This window comes from Cololabis saira, chromosome 23 (genome assembly GCF_033807715.1).
Source record: "Cololabis saira isolate AMF1-May2022 chromosome 23, fColSai1.1, whole genome shotgun sequence".
In the NCBI taxonomy this organism is placed as follows: Eukaryota; Metazoa; Chordata; class Actinopteri; order Beloniformes; family Belonidae; genus Cololabis; species Cololabis saira.
This window is the reverse complement of record NC_084609.1, coordinates 12684578-12701656: the sequence shown is the minus strand read 5'-3', so window position 1 is coordinate 12701656 and position 17079 is coordinate 12684578. Positions and strand designations below refer to the sequence as shown.

At 39.1% G+C, this 17079-nt stretch overlaps 2 protein-coding genes across 3 annotated transcripts in view; one reads left to right on the top strand and one right to left on the bottom strand.

The window, feature by feature from the left end:
• Nucleotides 1-4902: 4902 nt before the first annotated feature.
• LOC133424582 (serine/threonine-protein kinase pim-2-like) lies at nucleotides 4903-6551 on the bottom strand. Its single transcript, XM_061715267.1, has 7 exons — nucleotides 6284-6551; nucleotides 6052-6173; nucleotides 5929-5976; nucleotides 5606-5827; nucleotides 5357-5534; nucleotides 5101-5277; nucleotides 4903-5009 (listed from the first exon to the last, which is right to left on the bottom strand). The coding sequence occupies exons 1-7, from the start codon at nucleotides 6549-6551 to the stop codon at nucleotides 4903-4905; spliced, it is 1122 nt and encodes a 373-aa protein (XP_061571251.1).
• Nucleotides 6552-12627: 6076 nt separating this feature from the next.
• Nucleotides 12628-17079, top strand: part of LOC133423924 (liprin-beta-1-like) — a 32940-nt gene continuing 28488 nt past the window's right edge. For both annotated transcript variants that reach the window (XM_061714254.1, XM_061714253.1), the window contains exon 1: nucleotides 12628-12756. The gene's annotated coding sequence lies outside the window, so the exon portion shown is untranslated. The remainder of the gene's footprint in view (nucleotides 12757-17079) is intronic.

Sequence of the window (17079 nt, the reverse complement as noted above, 5' to 3'; positions counted from 1 at the left end):
CAGAAACCCGCTTTAAACGTGGCTGGGACACGATGGAAAACATTAAAAGTTTAAGATTTAATACATACCGCCATTCGTTCATTTATTATTTAGTATTTATTTTATTCCCCGAAGCTGACTTTGAACTAAATAATGAGAGAGAAGAAAGAGAGCTCCCATTTGGTGTCCATTTGGAAAGGCTGCTATAACAATTACTGTATATCATAAGGTAAACTTAAGAGAAAAATAAACCAATTGGCAAATGGAAGTTGATCAACATCTGTCTGTTATGGGATTCTCTCAACATCTCTGTGTTTAGGACATTTGCTCTATATCTTTGTCTGTTAATAACTCAGTGAGGAATGGCTGGACATTTTTATTGCCTGGCTGCTGTAACTCAGCTGATTCCATCATGGTTACACATATACACCGCAACAAAAGCCCCTCTAGAAATAAGCATAATATCCCTTAAAGGAGCATGAGGCAGGATTGAGGCAGGATTTATGAAAAAAATTCGTATACGTTTTAAGTTTTCTAGTAATAATGTCAGATGAAGCGTTCCAAACCAAAAAGAATGAGCCCTCTTGCGTATCTCTCCGTTGCCTTGAACAGGCTGTGTGCTGCAAAATGTGCTGCAATTCCGGGCCGGAATGTGCGAATGTGACGTCAAATGACGCTGCATGCGCGTTCTCCCCATCCTCCCCTGCCGGCTGCAGTACCCCCGACGGCCATCGTGGTGAAGGGTGGCGCTAATGAGTCTCATTTCTTAAAAGGAGCCTCATGCTCCTTTAAATCTAGTCAAGATTTTCTGATTTTAAGCTAAATATATTCATCCAAGGGGTAATTCACTTTTTCTTGACTAGAATTTTTAAAAACTAGCATAATAATCTAAAACAGTCAACTACTTTTTTTGAAGTTTTTTTTTTCTTACTTAGAAATGTGTTTTTACAGCGTATCATTTGTAATCACACACTGATGCAACACTGGGTCACCTTTGCTTGGTTTGTGTGAATTACAAAGGAGGAACAGTTGCAGCTTTATTTTGTATTTTTTGCACCGATATGATGTAACCACTGTATGAAAACAGCTTTTGTTTGTTGGTGGTCGCGGGACGGCTGCAGAATGAGTTCAGTGTTGAGGTTGAGGAAGTTCGTAAAAAGTCAACTGAGTGCTGTTCTCTGGCTTCAGGGAAAAAGGCCAAGTCTCCTTGTTTTCTAGTAAACATCATTTATAGCCCTTTAGGCACAGTATTGTTGTATGTGTTTTGAGGCAGAAGGAATGAGTGCTTTTATTGAGCCTCTTTTCCGTCCTGAATGGTAATAACCAAAGAGGAGATGAGCTGTGTGCAACAGTTAACTGGTGAACCTTCTTCCTTCTTAACAACAATGCTCTTCACACTCAGGTATGCTGTGTCTAAACACACATGTGCTGCCGCTGTTTAAGTTACCAAAGAGAAGCAGCAGTGGCTTAATGAGGATAGCCCCTTTTTGGCACCAAGATCTCAACACTGAAAGATGCCAGATCTCCTTAAGTAGGTACCAGGTTCCTATAATACAAGTTCGACATATTCAGAGACATCAAAGTAAATAGAGAAAAACAAAAAGTTTGAAAAACAAGAGCCATATAAATCTGTAAACTTGCATGGAATCTAATCATTAACATATGAATGATCAGAAGTCACGTTGCAAAGTTCATCCACTCATGAAAATCTGTCTCTCATCCACCTGACTAATCCCCCGATCCGCTTCCACGTGCATCTCTCCTTCAAACCGAAGTGTAATAGTCACTGTCATTCTTTTGGTTCCACCTCTGACAAACATAAATGTTTGAATGCCGCCAGGGGAACAGTAATACAAAAACGAATGCATTTTGAAGAGCTGAGTGGAGAATGTTTAATCTGAACACATGGTCATTAAACTGCACGGAAAGCTGCTTCACCAATTTCACCTCGTTTCTTTCACAGCAAGCCAGTAAGTGTGCTGTTAACTGTCATTAAAACCAAAAGCAAAAATATGCCACGTCTGTGTTTTTCTCCAGACTTCAGTCTAGTGTTATCTTTGGTTATTTTTGTGTTCCAGTCTTTTAATTCGCATCTACAGCACACATCTTCAAAGTTGTTTATGATTCAAGCCTTTAACCTCTAAAAGGTCCCTTTTGGTGCTCAGGATCAAACATCTCTAGCTCCCCCTGCAGGGTCTGTAGCTGGCTGACGGCACTCATCTGGAGATTTAAATGGGTATTTTTTGATATATCACAGGAAATTATTCAAAAAATGGACTGAAAATGAATATAATCTCAAAAGCACAGAAAGGGGCTTTTAAGTTTTACTTTGCTTGATCTGATTTGCACTTGATTTGCTGTTTCACCTCTTCTACCTTCACCTGTTAAAACATTAACCCCCACCTATTTCAGTTTTTTTATGCAGTATTTAGCCCCATGTGCCCATTTATATCTATATTGCATGCATTCCTGTGTTCAGTGAGTTTACTGTATTTCATATGGAGTCTTGTTTATTGATGTTGCACATGATAAAATAAGAGATGAGTTCTGTGCAATTGCGTAGCTAACAGCATGCAATGTACGAGGTGTTTCCAAACCGAGCTGTAGAAACAATCAGAGATGATTAGCAACATATTCATGGAGCTGAATATGTTGCTCCACTTCTTCTGGTTTTTTTCAAATCTTTTGTCTGCCCGTACCGTCAAAAATCTGTGCAAACAGGTGCTGGGGATCTGCAACATGCTCCTGGAGTCATGTCTTGTTAAACCTGACACCCCGCACATTGCAAGTTCATCCAGTTTACTTCAGAGGGATTTCACACTTCTTTTAATGACAGATAGGGGAGGGGGGAAAACACCCTCTTCTTACTTGTACTCTATCTTCCTTCTTCTCTACATCCTTTCCAACTTGTTTACATGTTGGGTCTCATTCTTGTGGGTTTTGGAAAGCTTAATCACCTACCCCCACTTGTAAATATCTTCCATGATCCCAGCAATACACCCTAACAGATGTTCAAAAGTACTAAAGCTTGCAGCAGAAATCTGCAGAACAGGCCAGCATACAACAATGTTTAGAAATCTTTAGCTTTTGAAAATGTCACCAGAACTTCCCTAATTGCCAGCCACTTGAGCTGTGCCATTCAAGAAACGTATTGAACCATTAAAACTGCACTCTATATCTCTTCATAGATGTCTGGGTTTATCAGTTAGATCAGAAACTGTTCTGAGTTACTCAGAGAAGGAATATAAACATACAGGTGTTTCCTTGGATCTCCTCAAGGAACCTTCAGGACGTGAAGACTGTCAAATATCCACAATTTGATTTAGGAAAAGCATTGAATATCAGCTTTTTTTCACCTAGAATATTTACTTTGCTTTGCTCAGAAAACCTAGTTTAACCCTTGCAGTCGATAAAATACTTGAAATTGTAAACTTTAAACTCTAAAGCATTAATGGACCTCTTTTAACATTGTGACTTTTTTTGTAATAACTATAAACTGTAGTTCTACTAAAATGACCAAATATGGTCACTTGCCCTGTAAAGGGTTGACATAATTTTTTGGAATATCCCATATGGTTATTATAAGACTAGAGAAGCAACAGGTTTCTAAATATCCTTTTGTAGAAGATAAAAAGTAATAGACCATTTCCCCATGATTAAGAAAACATTTAAGTTCAAGAAACTATCTGTTGTCTTGTCCCTTGACATCAGAGAGAAAACAAAGCATAATGATACTAAAGCAAGCTACTGAATATAAATTAGTTAATCGTTTTTTTTACATTATCGCTCCTCGGGAATGTGCATTATTCACTTACTATGATTTCGGTTTTCCTCATTAAAAACACTGATCTTTTCTCACATTCATTTATAATTTGGTCCCTTTGTTATTGTCTAATGATGTAATATATTACATTTAAAATATTACTTTTGAAACATTTTAAATCTTGCAGTAATGAAAACATTTTTTTTTTAAATAATTGCGAGAGAAAATGAAATTGCACAGGAAATGCAGACCAGGAAAAGCAAGAAGAAAGAGGGTAGCAATTTTGTTTTTATTGAAAATGTATCGTTTACATACAATAAGGCATAGTAACCATGACAATGAACTTAATTACACAAGGCACATAGAAGGTAACAAACAAAATATTGAAAATTATCATTAACATAAATAATAAATAAGAAAATAAATTATTACAAATATCAAATATTGACCAATCAGAAGAAGGGGCGGGGCTAATTAAGGCCAATGAAGGTCAAGTAATCAATACCGAGTCCGATGACACCACCCACGACACTTTATGTCAAACCATTCAAAAGTTATGGCAGAAAGTAGGAACTATCAAATATGGACCAATCAGATGAAGGGGGGGCGTGCTTTTTGGCGTCTATCGTCGCCACTGTAACGCTTTTGACTGAGAAAAGTAATAGGCGTCGTCGCAGGATCGAGACGCACATTTTGATGTATAACACACCTGGGTGCACGTTACGGTTCGGGCCAAATTAACGGCCGAAGACATGGCATGAATTGCGCCAAAATTACACGATTAATTCAAAATGGCCGGCTTCCTGTTCGGTTTCGACCATGCCGCCAAGATACTTTTCTTTAAGTTGCAACATGATACAGGTGTGTACAAACCGTATTGTGGGGCTTGAGGCACAAAGTTTTCTAGGGGGCGCTGTTGAGCCATTCGGCCACGCCCATTAATGCAAACCATTAAATATCAAATTTTTCGCCAGGCAAAATTTGGTGACTTTTGGGGCACGTTTAGGGGGACAAAAAGCCCTCATTTCGTTGGAAAAAATAAATAAATAAATAAATAAAAAAATTCCTACAGATACAATAGGTCCTTCGCACTGTAAGTGCTCGGGCCCTATTAAAAAAATAAATAAAACATTGTGAGTCCACAGCTCAGGGGAGGGGAATCAGGGTGAGCAGTGTGGTGTTAAGCATGGGTGCCGCTGCAGCTGCTCCAGGGTGGCCCGCTTCCAAGGGTCCACAGCCAAACACAGATTCAGTAGGTCCAGGCAGCCTGGAAGAGAGGCCACAAACATTACGGATCAGGAAATACTCTCACCTATTTCTGGGAGATTCGGATCGTCCCAAAAACAGCCTTCTCTTACCGCGCGACAGCTCACTGCTGAATCTGATTGTCTTGTTGCAGATGAACTTGGTGGTGCTAAATTGGTGAAGTCCATCCAGCATAAAATAGAGCAGAGCACCTAACTGCCAGACTGTGGTGGGGCCGGCCTCGTACTCGTCCCACATGAAAAACTCTGGGGGCGCCAAGTCAGGGGTTCCTACAAGCCAGGAGGAAGGAGAAGTTAAGGACCAGGCACGAAGATCAGCAGAGGAACGGAGAACGGGAGTCTGACGTACCGGCAAACTTGCGGTAAGCTCCGTCAGTCACGAAGCACCCACAACCGAAGTCTATGATCTTCACTCGAAGACCGTCGGAGCCGGTCTGTATGAGGATGTTCTCCGATTTGATGTCTCGATGGAAGACTCCGTTGGAGTGCATGTGCATGACTGCATCCACCAGCTGCTTCATGATGCTCTGAAACACGGAGCTGCAGGAGGAGCTGGTTCCTGTCTCCGTGGAAGCTTCAACAAAGCAGGTTTCAGTACCATAGCTGTGTCCTCCTGCAGGGGACCATGGTTGTTCACGATGTAGGTGAACAGGTCCACGGAGGGAACTGGTCTCTCCATGACCAGGAGAACCTCCTGCTCCAGGTCATACCAGTCCAACAACGACACGACTGCAGATTTCCCCGCTGAAGCCGGTCGGCCTGCTGCTTGCATCATGAGCAGCACCTCCAGCGGGACCTGGAGCACCTTCCCAAGGTGGAACTTAAATGTGAGGAACAAAACAGACGATGAAGTAAACGAGTGTGACTTCTTGATCGTCAACAATGTAACGGGAGAACAAAACTGAGGATCAGACTGCTCACCACTGGTTCAGTCTTCACACTCTTTTTAGGGATGTGTTTGATGGCCACCTGCAGGTCAGAGTCAGCAGTGTGTCAGATAGAGTCGCTACTCATGAGGCTTGAGAAGAGAGGTGTGATACCTACCGGGAAATGATCAGCTCTTCTTCTCCCAGAATAAACTGATCCGTAGCCTCCTATGCCGAGAATCTCAAACTGCAGGTATTTTGATTTAAAATGTGGTGCAGACACAAACACAGACACATTTACTACAAGAGTGAAGACTGAAGAACCCCTCCATGTCTATAGATGGATAGGTGGTGAGCTAAACATGACAGTGAAGGTTCCTTCATGTATCTTCAGACCACCATGACTGTACCTCTGCTCCCTGTGGTTGAAAGGTAGAGGTTTCCGTTGTCCTGTCGGGGGGTTGAGGGGTTGCTGGAGCTTGGCTGGACATCACAGCTACCAGGGGTCTCTGTGGTCGACAGCCGCTCGCTACAGCTCTCCCTCTTCCTCTCCCTGACGGTCTCTGCTGAGACAGCAGCGGGTTCACCTCCATCCCTGGACCTCTTTCCAGGGGCCTCTGGAGGCCTGCTGGCCTTCCTCTTTACTGCAGGAACCCTGTCATCCTCCCGGAGGACCATGATGGGTTTGGTGGAGCTGCCACCGCCCTCTGAAACCAGGTAAAGAAGCTGATATTAACTTGGATGCATGTAGTAAAACCAGCAGTTCTGACATCAGAGAGTTCATATTAGATGTCTCTCTTTTATAAAGTTCTGCATTATTGCAGTTTTATGCAATTATTATTAACAGTATGTGTTAAGTTCTTTGTTGAATATGAATAACTGTTTATCATAACTTCAAAAAGGTTTGGCAGTGAAATGTACATTTTAAATGTATTTATATTAATTTTCCCCAGAAAAAATCAACCCCCCCCCCCCCAAAGTAATTCAACAAGGTAGTTACCTGTGAGTACATGTAAGTAAACAACATATTGGCAATGATCTTTTTATATTAACAAAATGTTTAACAGCAAGTAACACAGTATAAACACAAATATATGTCATATGTTTTTAGCAGCGTTCAGTGAGTTTTAACAAAGTGTGTTTCTTCAAATAAAAGAGAAAAAACATTTTTCCTACTGAATAACAAAGACAATTTGATGATTAAAAAACTGAAAATCTTTTGTTTACCGTAAAAAAAAAAACTACTAGTGGGAACTCACCAAAATGTACTAAATAGTACACCATTTGGGAACAGTTACACACTCTGCAGAATGTAAAAAGTATTCAATTCAATTCAATTTTATTTATATAGCGTCTATTACAACAGAAGTTGTCTCTAGGAGCTTTCCAGAGACCCAGAACACGACCCCGAGCAATTATTACATTGCTTATTATTACAGTATTTAGATGTTTGATACTTCTACAAAATTTTCTACATGTGTACCTTTAATAATATGCCCCATAATGCAATGCACCACTACTGGAGGAGGCGGTTGGAGCAATCACGTAAACTGTCTTTGTTTGTGTTTAATACGTTGTAGTATCATGGTTTTATAGTAACATACTTTGTACTAATGGGGGCAGTGGCACAGTGTGCAGTACTAATTGATAGTACTTTGTAAGTGCAGTACATAGTACAAACACAGATACATTTACTACAAGAGTGAAGAACACCTCCATGTCTATAGATGGATAGGTGGTGAGCTAAACATGACAGTAAAAGTTCTTGGCTGAATATGAATAACTATGTTTATCATAACTTCAAAAAGGTTTGGCAGTGAAATATTCATTTTTAATGTATTTATATTCATTTTCCAATGGAGAAATTAACAAACCCCCCCAAGTAATTCAACAAGTTAGTAACCTGTGAGAACATGTAAGTAAGCAGCATATTGGCAATTAACTTTTTATATGAATAAAATGTGAATATAAGTCTATGAACAGTGTTTTTAGACTTTGGTTTCAACACTTTTGATTTACTAGCGACTCTGATGCAGCACACATCAGCATCAACTTGCTAAAACCCCCCTGAAATAAGTCGTTTATGCTGTTCGGCGTCTTAAACTCTTGTTTAAGTAACACAGTATAAACACAAATATATGTCATTTGTTTTCAGCAGCGTCCAGTGAGCTTTAACACAGTGTGTTTCTTGACATAAAAAAGAAAAAACAAGTTTCCTAGAGAATAACAAAGACAATTTGATGATTAAAAAACTGAAAATCTTTAGTTTAAAGTAAAAAAATATGTAAAAATATTTGTTTTACTCATATTTTCTAGTTAAGTTGAGACATATACATCAATACAGACTAACACAGAGTCAACAGGAAGGTTTTTGCATGAAAAGCAGCAGATGTGTCACCTGAATCTCTCTCAGAGGTTGGAAGATGACGGACGTCGGACGACTTAAAAATCAAGTTATTCATGTTCATCTTGAACAGGAATAATTCACATTCAAACGTCACTGCTGGTATCCAGAAGTTCAGGAATTATTCACACTCAAACGCGCTGTGGCTCACAGAACAGTTGGTTTTGGAACTTTTATTCCACTGTGATGCAATTTAGTTCTATGACATCACAATGGACAACAACAACAAGGAGAATTCATTCCAACATCACCTGCTGCACACTGGTGGTAGAAAAGTTATGGTTTTTGAAAAAGGCATAAACTACCCAGAAGGGGAAAAGATTATGATGGTTTTGCCTCATTTTCTGTCAAACACTGAATCCTTCACAACAACGAAGCATCGTCCCAACCCATCAGATTTAATACGTCTCTTTTGTCCCACTTTATGTGTTTTCACACAACCTATCAAGTCTTTCACAATAAAAGACTTCATTGGGGGTTTCGTTGGGATTGGTTTGGTTCTGATTTCCTCTCTTACAACATCACATTAAGACCATGACAGCCTGTGATGCCGTCACCCACCCCCCTCCAACCTGTAGCGGTATCATATCTGAAAATGCTTTTATTTGGAAAATGTGCATTTTAAAATGAAACAGAGCAAAGTTAACAGACAACAAACCTCTCAAATGTCATGGAGATGAAATCTATCGGTGGAGACCAAAACTATGTTTTGAACCAGACTGTAAATATGTTCATCTCTGCTGTAAAGTTGGAGATTTTTAACATGTGAGTCAGTGAATATTGACACGTTATTGGAGCCAGCCTCCAGCCGTCAGTCAAAGAACTTTAACTTCTTTTTTCCGTTGCACATTCAATTCATTTCAAAGATCTTTATCTCAAACATGATGGCAGTATAAAGTAACAGAAATGCTTAAACATACTTCAACAATGAATGCAAGAGACACTTTTTTTTGGTAGCAGCAGTTTTGACCCTCGTTATTAGATATATCAAAAAATGTTGACGTACTTAGAAGTTACACCAATTAATAGTAATAATTTTACACAGTATAAACATATATTGTGGTAAACCTGAGTATAAAGTAGCAGATCCCAGAGTTGCCATGTGTAGTCATATCTCACTGTGTATGAACACTATTTACTACTATTTATTTACTATTTATCTATAGATAAATGCGTACATTATTTATGATGTGAATTATTTATGAAGTGAATTTATATTCACCCGTGTAGAATCATATTCATTACAAACATTCTTACTCATAAATGTTTCTACACACATTACTGTCCATATATGTATAGATACATGCATATCCATACATATGGGGGGGGGGGGGCATGGCAAAGGAGGGATCAGCAGCCAAGTTGGGAGATTTTCAACTTTTCCTTCTTCAACATAGTGTCAACCAATCAAGTTGCGGTTAGAGGCTAGAGACTTTCCAATGAACTCGTACATGGAGCCCCCCCCCCCCATTAGTCACGCATTCAAGACTCAAGACTTAAATATAGAAATGACATAATGACCCACAGTGTCATGAACACTGATGGATATCTTAAAAGCCAACCCAACTTAAACTGATATTTTCGAACAACGTGTTAATATGAAGGTCTGTTTGAAACAGAACAGAAGGTAGGTTTGTATTTGAAGAATAATCTGTCAGCCAAAGTCTCTTGTTACTGTCATGCTTGGGTGGATAAAACTGGTGCACCCCAAACACGTGAAAACATTCTTGCATGGGCACAGAGAAATGAGAAAAGTTGCAGTTCCTTGACTGGCCACTGGAGGCTGGCGATAAAAGTAAGTTGATTTTCCTTGAATCACATTAAAATACACCGGTTTTGAAATGCCTGGATGAATGAATGAAATAGAAAAAATGAAAATGTCCACATTTGGAGAAGAGATAAACATTTACAGGAGGGTTCTATCAATTTAGTGGCATGGCAGCTGTACAGGTGGTGGATTTAGTTGTACCGCATCAAGTAAAATTTAAAAAAGCACCAAATTTACGTTTAATTAGGGGTATGTTTTTTCTATTGGCGGCCAGTACAGCAAATGGTGAGCTGTTACATTTACATTTGCTGCCCAGTATTTACAAGTGTAGTGACTGAGATGTGAATATAGATTATAAAAAACTATCATAGCTAAGCAGATGCCACCAGCAGACAGAGCCCTGTACAGGCTCTTGGTAAATGCATTGAGGAGATTAATGACTGGATGTGCCACAACTTTCTCCAGTTAAACAAAACTGAGGTAATTGTCTTTGGAGTCAAAGAGAAATGATCACAGGTCACTACAGAGCTTCAATCTATACACCTAAAAACCACCAACCAGGCCAGAAATCTGGATGTAGTGATGGACTCAGACCTACATTTGACAAAAAAAACTTCACCTTAAGATTATATCAAGGTTAAAAGATCTGATGTCTGAGCAGGACCTGGAAAAAATATTCCATGCATTCATATTTAATAACTAGATTATTGTAACAGCATCTTTACATCCAGCTTAAAAATCAGTTCAACAACTGCAGCTCATCCAGAACTCTGCTGCTCGAGTCCTCACTAAGACCAGAAAAGTGGACCACATCCGTCCAGCTCTGAGGTCTTTACACTGACTGCTTGTCCTTCAGAGGACAGACTATCAAGTTCTGATGCTGGTCTATAAAGCTCTAAATGGTCCAGGACCAGAATACATCATGGACATCCTGACCCAGTATGAACCTTCCAGACCTGGTCAACTGGATCCGGTTTTATCAGTTCACTGATACTTTAACGACTGTTTTTTATCTATTGCTATTCTCTCTTTGTTTTTGTTTCAATTCTAAACTCATGCTTTTGAATTTCTCCTTTGTAATGATGCTTTAATGTCCCCTTAAAGCACTTTGAATCATTTTGTTGTTGTGTTGTGCTATACCGTACAAACAGACCACCACAATCTGGCATTGAGTCAGAGACCAAAGCTCAAATCAATATCTCGCAGAAACCACCTTCATTTATAAATTAACCAGTTGGTTTCTTGGGCTAACTGGTGAAGGCTTGTAGCTCGTTGGTTTCTTCTGGCAGCCCCAGAACAGCCGGCTCCTGCAGCAAAGTTGTCCTGCATCCTTCCTGACCAGCATTGCCTTGACCTCTTCAGGTAATCACTGAAGTGCCGACCATCTAACTTCAAGGTTGAGGCTCTTGTTGCTCGGCTGACAACCAAAGGCTCCAAAAGTGAGACAATCTCCCAAATGTCCAGCTTTAGATTGAAAATCTTAATTTTTACAGCTCCAAGTTTTGTTAACTTTTTTAGTTGACCAGCTGCTGATGCTCGTTCGCATCGCATGCAATTAGGACACGGCTTAATAGTGTACGCAGCCGGCTGCTCTTCTGCCCAGAGCAATGCTTTGTGCCCTCCCCTGCTACACGTCATTCAGGCAGCCAATCAGCACAGAGCCTCATTATCATAGCCTCCCCGCCCACTCAGAATCCCGCATAGATAATGAGGTTAGAGAATGGGATGATAAAGACATGGTTCAGAGCAGGGGTATGCAAACCCTGGTCCTCGAGTGCCACTGTCCTGCATGTTTTAGATGCTATCCTGCTTCAGCAAACCGTGATAAAAGTACCTGTGTCATCAACAGAATTGTGCAGCCCTGGATGACAAGCTGATGACGATGATTAATTAGAATCAGGTGTGTTAAAGCAGGGTAGCATCTAAGACATGCAGGACAGTGGCACTCGAGGACCAGGGTTGCCTACCCCTGGTTTAGAGGCTGAATTTCTAATTTATTTAGAAAAAAACAATCAAAAGCTTGTTTTTAAGACATTCGAGGCCTGTTTAAAATACAGGACTGTCTCAGAAAATTCGAATATTGTGATAAAGTTCTTTATTTTCTGTGATGCAATTAAAAAAACAAAAATGTCATACATTCTGGATTCATTACAAATCAACTGAAATATTGCAAGCCTTTTATTATTTTAATATTGGTGATTATGGCTTACTGTTTAGGATTAAGATTCCCAGAATATTCTAATTTTTTAAGATAGGATATTTGAGTTTTCTTAAGCTGTAAGCCATGATCAGCAATATTAAAATAATAAAAGGCTTGCAATATTCCAGTTGATTTGTAATGAATCCAGAATGTATGACATTTTTACATTACAGAAAATAAAGAACTTTATCACAATATTCTAATTTTCTGAGACAGTCCTGTAGATATTACATGCCATAATAGGTCCTCTTTAATTATTCTTTATTTTGAAATGGACTTCTTTTGTCTTGGAAGAGGGTAGCAAATACAATGCTTTTATTCTGAAGGTGCTACTTCCAGCGGCTGCTGCGCGTGGTTCAGTGCTCGTGAGGAAAAACTTCAGTTCACGCGCTTATTCAAAGGGAAGGTGAGCGTAAAGTATGAAGCTCCGCTGAAAAGTCCCCAAAGTGCTCGGATTAAGCCGCCAGAAGACTGCAGGGTCCCCTTCGTTAACATATTCTCATCGAAAAAAGTAAGTTAGTATAAGTTTCAAAGATGTTTTTATGGTTTGTAAAGGCAGAATCCGTTAACATTTAGTTTCTGCAGACTCCGCTGGATGCCAGCGTCACGTTGTGGTCAATTCCTCTGTTTGCTTTGGTTATTTTAATATGAAAGTCTGAGATGAACTGAGTTGGTCCATTTAACTATCTTTTGTGAGATTTTTAAAAAATAATTTAACTTAAGACCTATTTACTCTCATTTCAGTATATTGACTGCTTTGTAAAAACTGCATTGGGATTCTTGCAGGTTATAATTTTGTGCTGTTGTATGACCACATCTCTTTTGACAACAATTGTATTTCACACTAAAAACAAGTGCATCTGAAAATGGGATTTAAAAGAAAAAAAAGAAGCATCATACAAACAAGATTTCAGACATTAATTACATTTGTTGGGTTCAGGCTTGTTCAGTTATCCTTTACTTTTAAGCTTTTACCCACAACAATTAACTGTCATGTGTTCCTCTCAGTATCTCCCTAAATATGTAATTTTGATTTGATGTCTATCAAACAAGAAAAGCAAAGAAGATACCAAAAAAATTGTCCTTGTTTGTCTGAAAACAAACAAACAAGAACTTGTGAGATTCCTGGAAAAGCAAAACTCCCCATCCTATGATTTATGTGGAAAAGCAATCTGAATAAACACTTATCTGGACCCTCACAGAAAAATTCAGAGCCATAACTATGTAAAGAGCATCCAAACAAGCCTCATGCATTAAAATGCCTATTCCGAGAGAATATGGGTTACAGAATTTCATGAAAATAATCTCTCCAGCTGCTGAACTTTCCATGCTTCAAATTAGTGTTGCAATGAGCACACAGAGCATTTTACTGGTAGGAACGATGGAAGCAACTGAATAACAATCTGATGGAAAAGAAGAGTTGCTGAGTAAAGATCCTAACCACAACTCCAAATCCATGAAAGACTAACTGAACCGACACAAGCTGACGGTTTCACCATGGCCTTTCTGACTCAGACATATTACATAGGCTTGGGGCAGATCTCAATCTAGGCCAGACTGACTCAGGATCTCATGCTATTATAGCCATTTTGTTAGAAAACTTGGTTAAAAAAAACAACAGAAAACCCCTTAGCACCCACTGAAAAAGTTTCCAAGGTGTGAAATCTGTCAATCTTTCAAAAGTACTTGGCATGTCCTGTTAAGTGTGTCATTCATTCAGAAAGAATGACACGGGATATATCATGGTATTTTGTACTAAACTTTATTATACTATCTTTAATCCTATGTTGTATTTTGATACAACTACATTTCTGATAAGGCCCAATATTTTTCTCCCCAATGGTTCTATTGTACGTGTTAAAAGTAAGACACAGTTACTTGATATTAATTGTAAAGACCGTACATCAACCAACAGTCGCCGATTTTGCAAAGGCAGTTTCCTCTGTGTTTTTATTCTGTCTGTGATTTAATGTAAAATGATTCAAAATGTTAGTTTGCAGCCAGACTGCTTCTCTGCAGGTCAGTCAGAGGTGAGGGGATTGAAATCAGAGCTTGCACTGGTTATGGTGAAGCTCTTGATTGGAATTCATCCAGTTTAGTCTGACACATTGCTGCATTTAGACAACTTGCTTTTTCAAGGAAAAAATTGTGGACAATGTCACTAAGATGGCAGCAATTAGGAGAATATGTGATGGGTCTGCAGCTCACCTTGCTATTGATAAATGTAGAAAGAATGGAGTATTGGTGTGTGAGGAGAAATAAATACACTCCAATAGTTTTATAGGAAGTGTTCAGTACTAGAATATGTTATTTACATATGCTATTTGTCTGAGATTTTTGTAATTTAAAGTCAATGACTAAGGCTTTTTCTTCTTTTTTTTTTTTTTTATTTTGAAACTGTAAAAAATGCAGAAGTATTTTTCCTTCGAATCTTTAAAATGTTAACCTTTAAGTTAATGCCCTTTTTTAGAAATCAGGGCATGCTTAAACTGACTGCCAGTGTTTGACATAAACTTTATGTAACTGCAATACAACTTCTTTATGCATCATTTGTCCATAAATGTGAATGCCAAATCATGAATCATATTCATGAATCAGTCAGCTTTAGTTTAGCACCCACTGTCAGTTAGAATGGGGTAAAAACTGCGACTGCCAGCACTTTAAAGCTGCTTCTGGTCCAGCACCAGCTGCTTTCATTTTCCACTGCACTTCTGCAGTCTTTATTTGTGTAAACCTCCGTAGTGTACCATTGTTCAGGAAAAACTTCACTCAAGAAGTGCTGTAACCTGCTGGCAGCCCATCTGTCTGCGTAACCCTGATGACGTCTTTGCTTCCGACCAGAGAACTGAAATCAAAACAAAGGATTTGACTCTCTCTGTCAATATCCGTATTTCTACCCTCACCAGACTTACTAGCTGATGTTTGAAACTTCGTAGTATCCATCCTAATGTAGACTATATGTCCCTGCAGGCATATGTGAATTTACATTCTTTATAATATAACACAATTTCCTGCTGATTATTTTAAGAAACTGTTATCTCATGGTATCGGTTCCATCGCTTCCTCAAGCAGCAGGCCTTTTTTCTATTTCTTTTTTTCCCTAAATGCAAGAAAAAGTGTCCTTTTGACCCTGGTTTGTATTAGCTGTACAGTTAGCTCACACTAGATGATTTGCAGAGGTCTTTGTATGTCAGGCATCTATTTTCATGACATTTACATTCCTCACATTCTTTGTGTATTTTGAAAGAAGGGTGGTGACACTCTCATGGCACTTGATATATAGAGATGTTTACTTCTGAAATTAAATTAAAATATTAAACAGGAGCATTTGTTTCAAATAAAAAGTGATTAAGGCTTGTTATAAATTCTCTAAACTGAGGAAAGTTGATGCTTCAGTATGCAATTTGGAGCGACAAAAGTAACATAAGACTTTTGAGCTGTTGATGTTGGGATTACAGGAAAATGTCTGTTTCTGAGTAGGAAGACGGTTTTCCAGAAAGAACCAGGAAACGCTTCCTGACAGGACTGAGTGAAGGTCTTCCTGTGTGCTGGGATGCCTCCGTTCCCACCCTGTTTATTGTTTCAGTCATGCATTGTGGACACTTGAACACATTTTGGTCACTCCTCACGGCTGTGTTTTGCTTCTGAATGTTTAAATGGCCAACGTTAAGATTATCACATAAAATATTATACTGATGACTCCTTCTGTGGTAAGATCTTGATAACAATGGCAAAGTTAAGAGATCTCTTACTCATTTCCTTTGGCTTTTTTCTGTATTTTTGCTTATCCAAAGTGATTTCAGTCGCTGATGTAGTTAGGACCACGTGAAAAAACGGCAATAACTTAGTATCGGCATTACATTGCTACCATGTGAGTCTCAGAAAGACAAAGCCTTGTTTGTTCAACGGGGCCACCGCTGTTGCAGAGAGAAATAAAACACCAGTTTAAGGGCTGAGCTGGTGTTTTTGTTAAACAATCTGACCTCACAGCAGCCCAGACTAAAAGTCAAGAGGACCAGCTCGTAGGGGGGAGGGTAATGAGAAGGAGAGCGTTTTTAACGGGGCTTCGCTTTAACCCAGGACTGACTTCCATAAGTTCGTTTCATGATCAGGGTAACTTTCCAAGTATAATTGTCTTAATGAAATCAAAATGACTAAGCCAATTATGTTGCATATAATTTTCAACCTTATTGACTGTTATTTAATCCATGAAACAGGGTTGATTTATGCTTTCCTGGCTGCTATACCCATTCACTTCACAAAAAGTCACTCCGTGAACTGGATCTGGTACCCGTCTGGTAGCCCTCCCATTCACAACTATTTACACTGGTACAAAATGTATCGAACCAATTGCAGCAGAGCAGGGGAAGGACTTTATGTGATGATTTGCTTTCAATAATGCCTTGGATCAACAGGTTATTAGTTTAAAAACTGAGATCAATCATTCAACAGCATTCCTACTCTACTGCACACCTTTTTAGATTTATTTTGTTGATACTAGTCTGGTGTTTTTTGCCTACATGACTTCCTTTTGTTTCTCTTGTTGTAAGATTGGCTGCACGTCCAGTTGCATCAAGAGTTGGTTTCTTCTGCTCCGTTGATACTGCCCCCAGAATCAACGTATAATTCAGAGAAACCAGACTGATTCTTTGTATAAGAAGAAAATAATTAAGATGGCTGCAGTCTGATTTGGTTGAACTTCTGGTTTTAGAAGTTAGTGACAAAAAAACTTTTGGCACAAAGCTTCAAAACGTTGTCCACAGACCACTTTATTGCACAGCCCTTTTTTTTTTATTACAGTCCCTGGGATAGAGGGGGGATAATTATTTGAGCA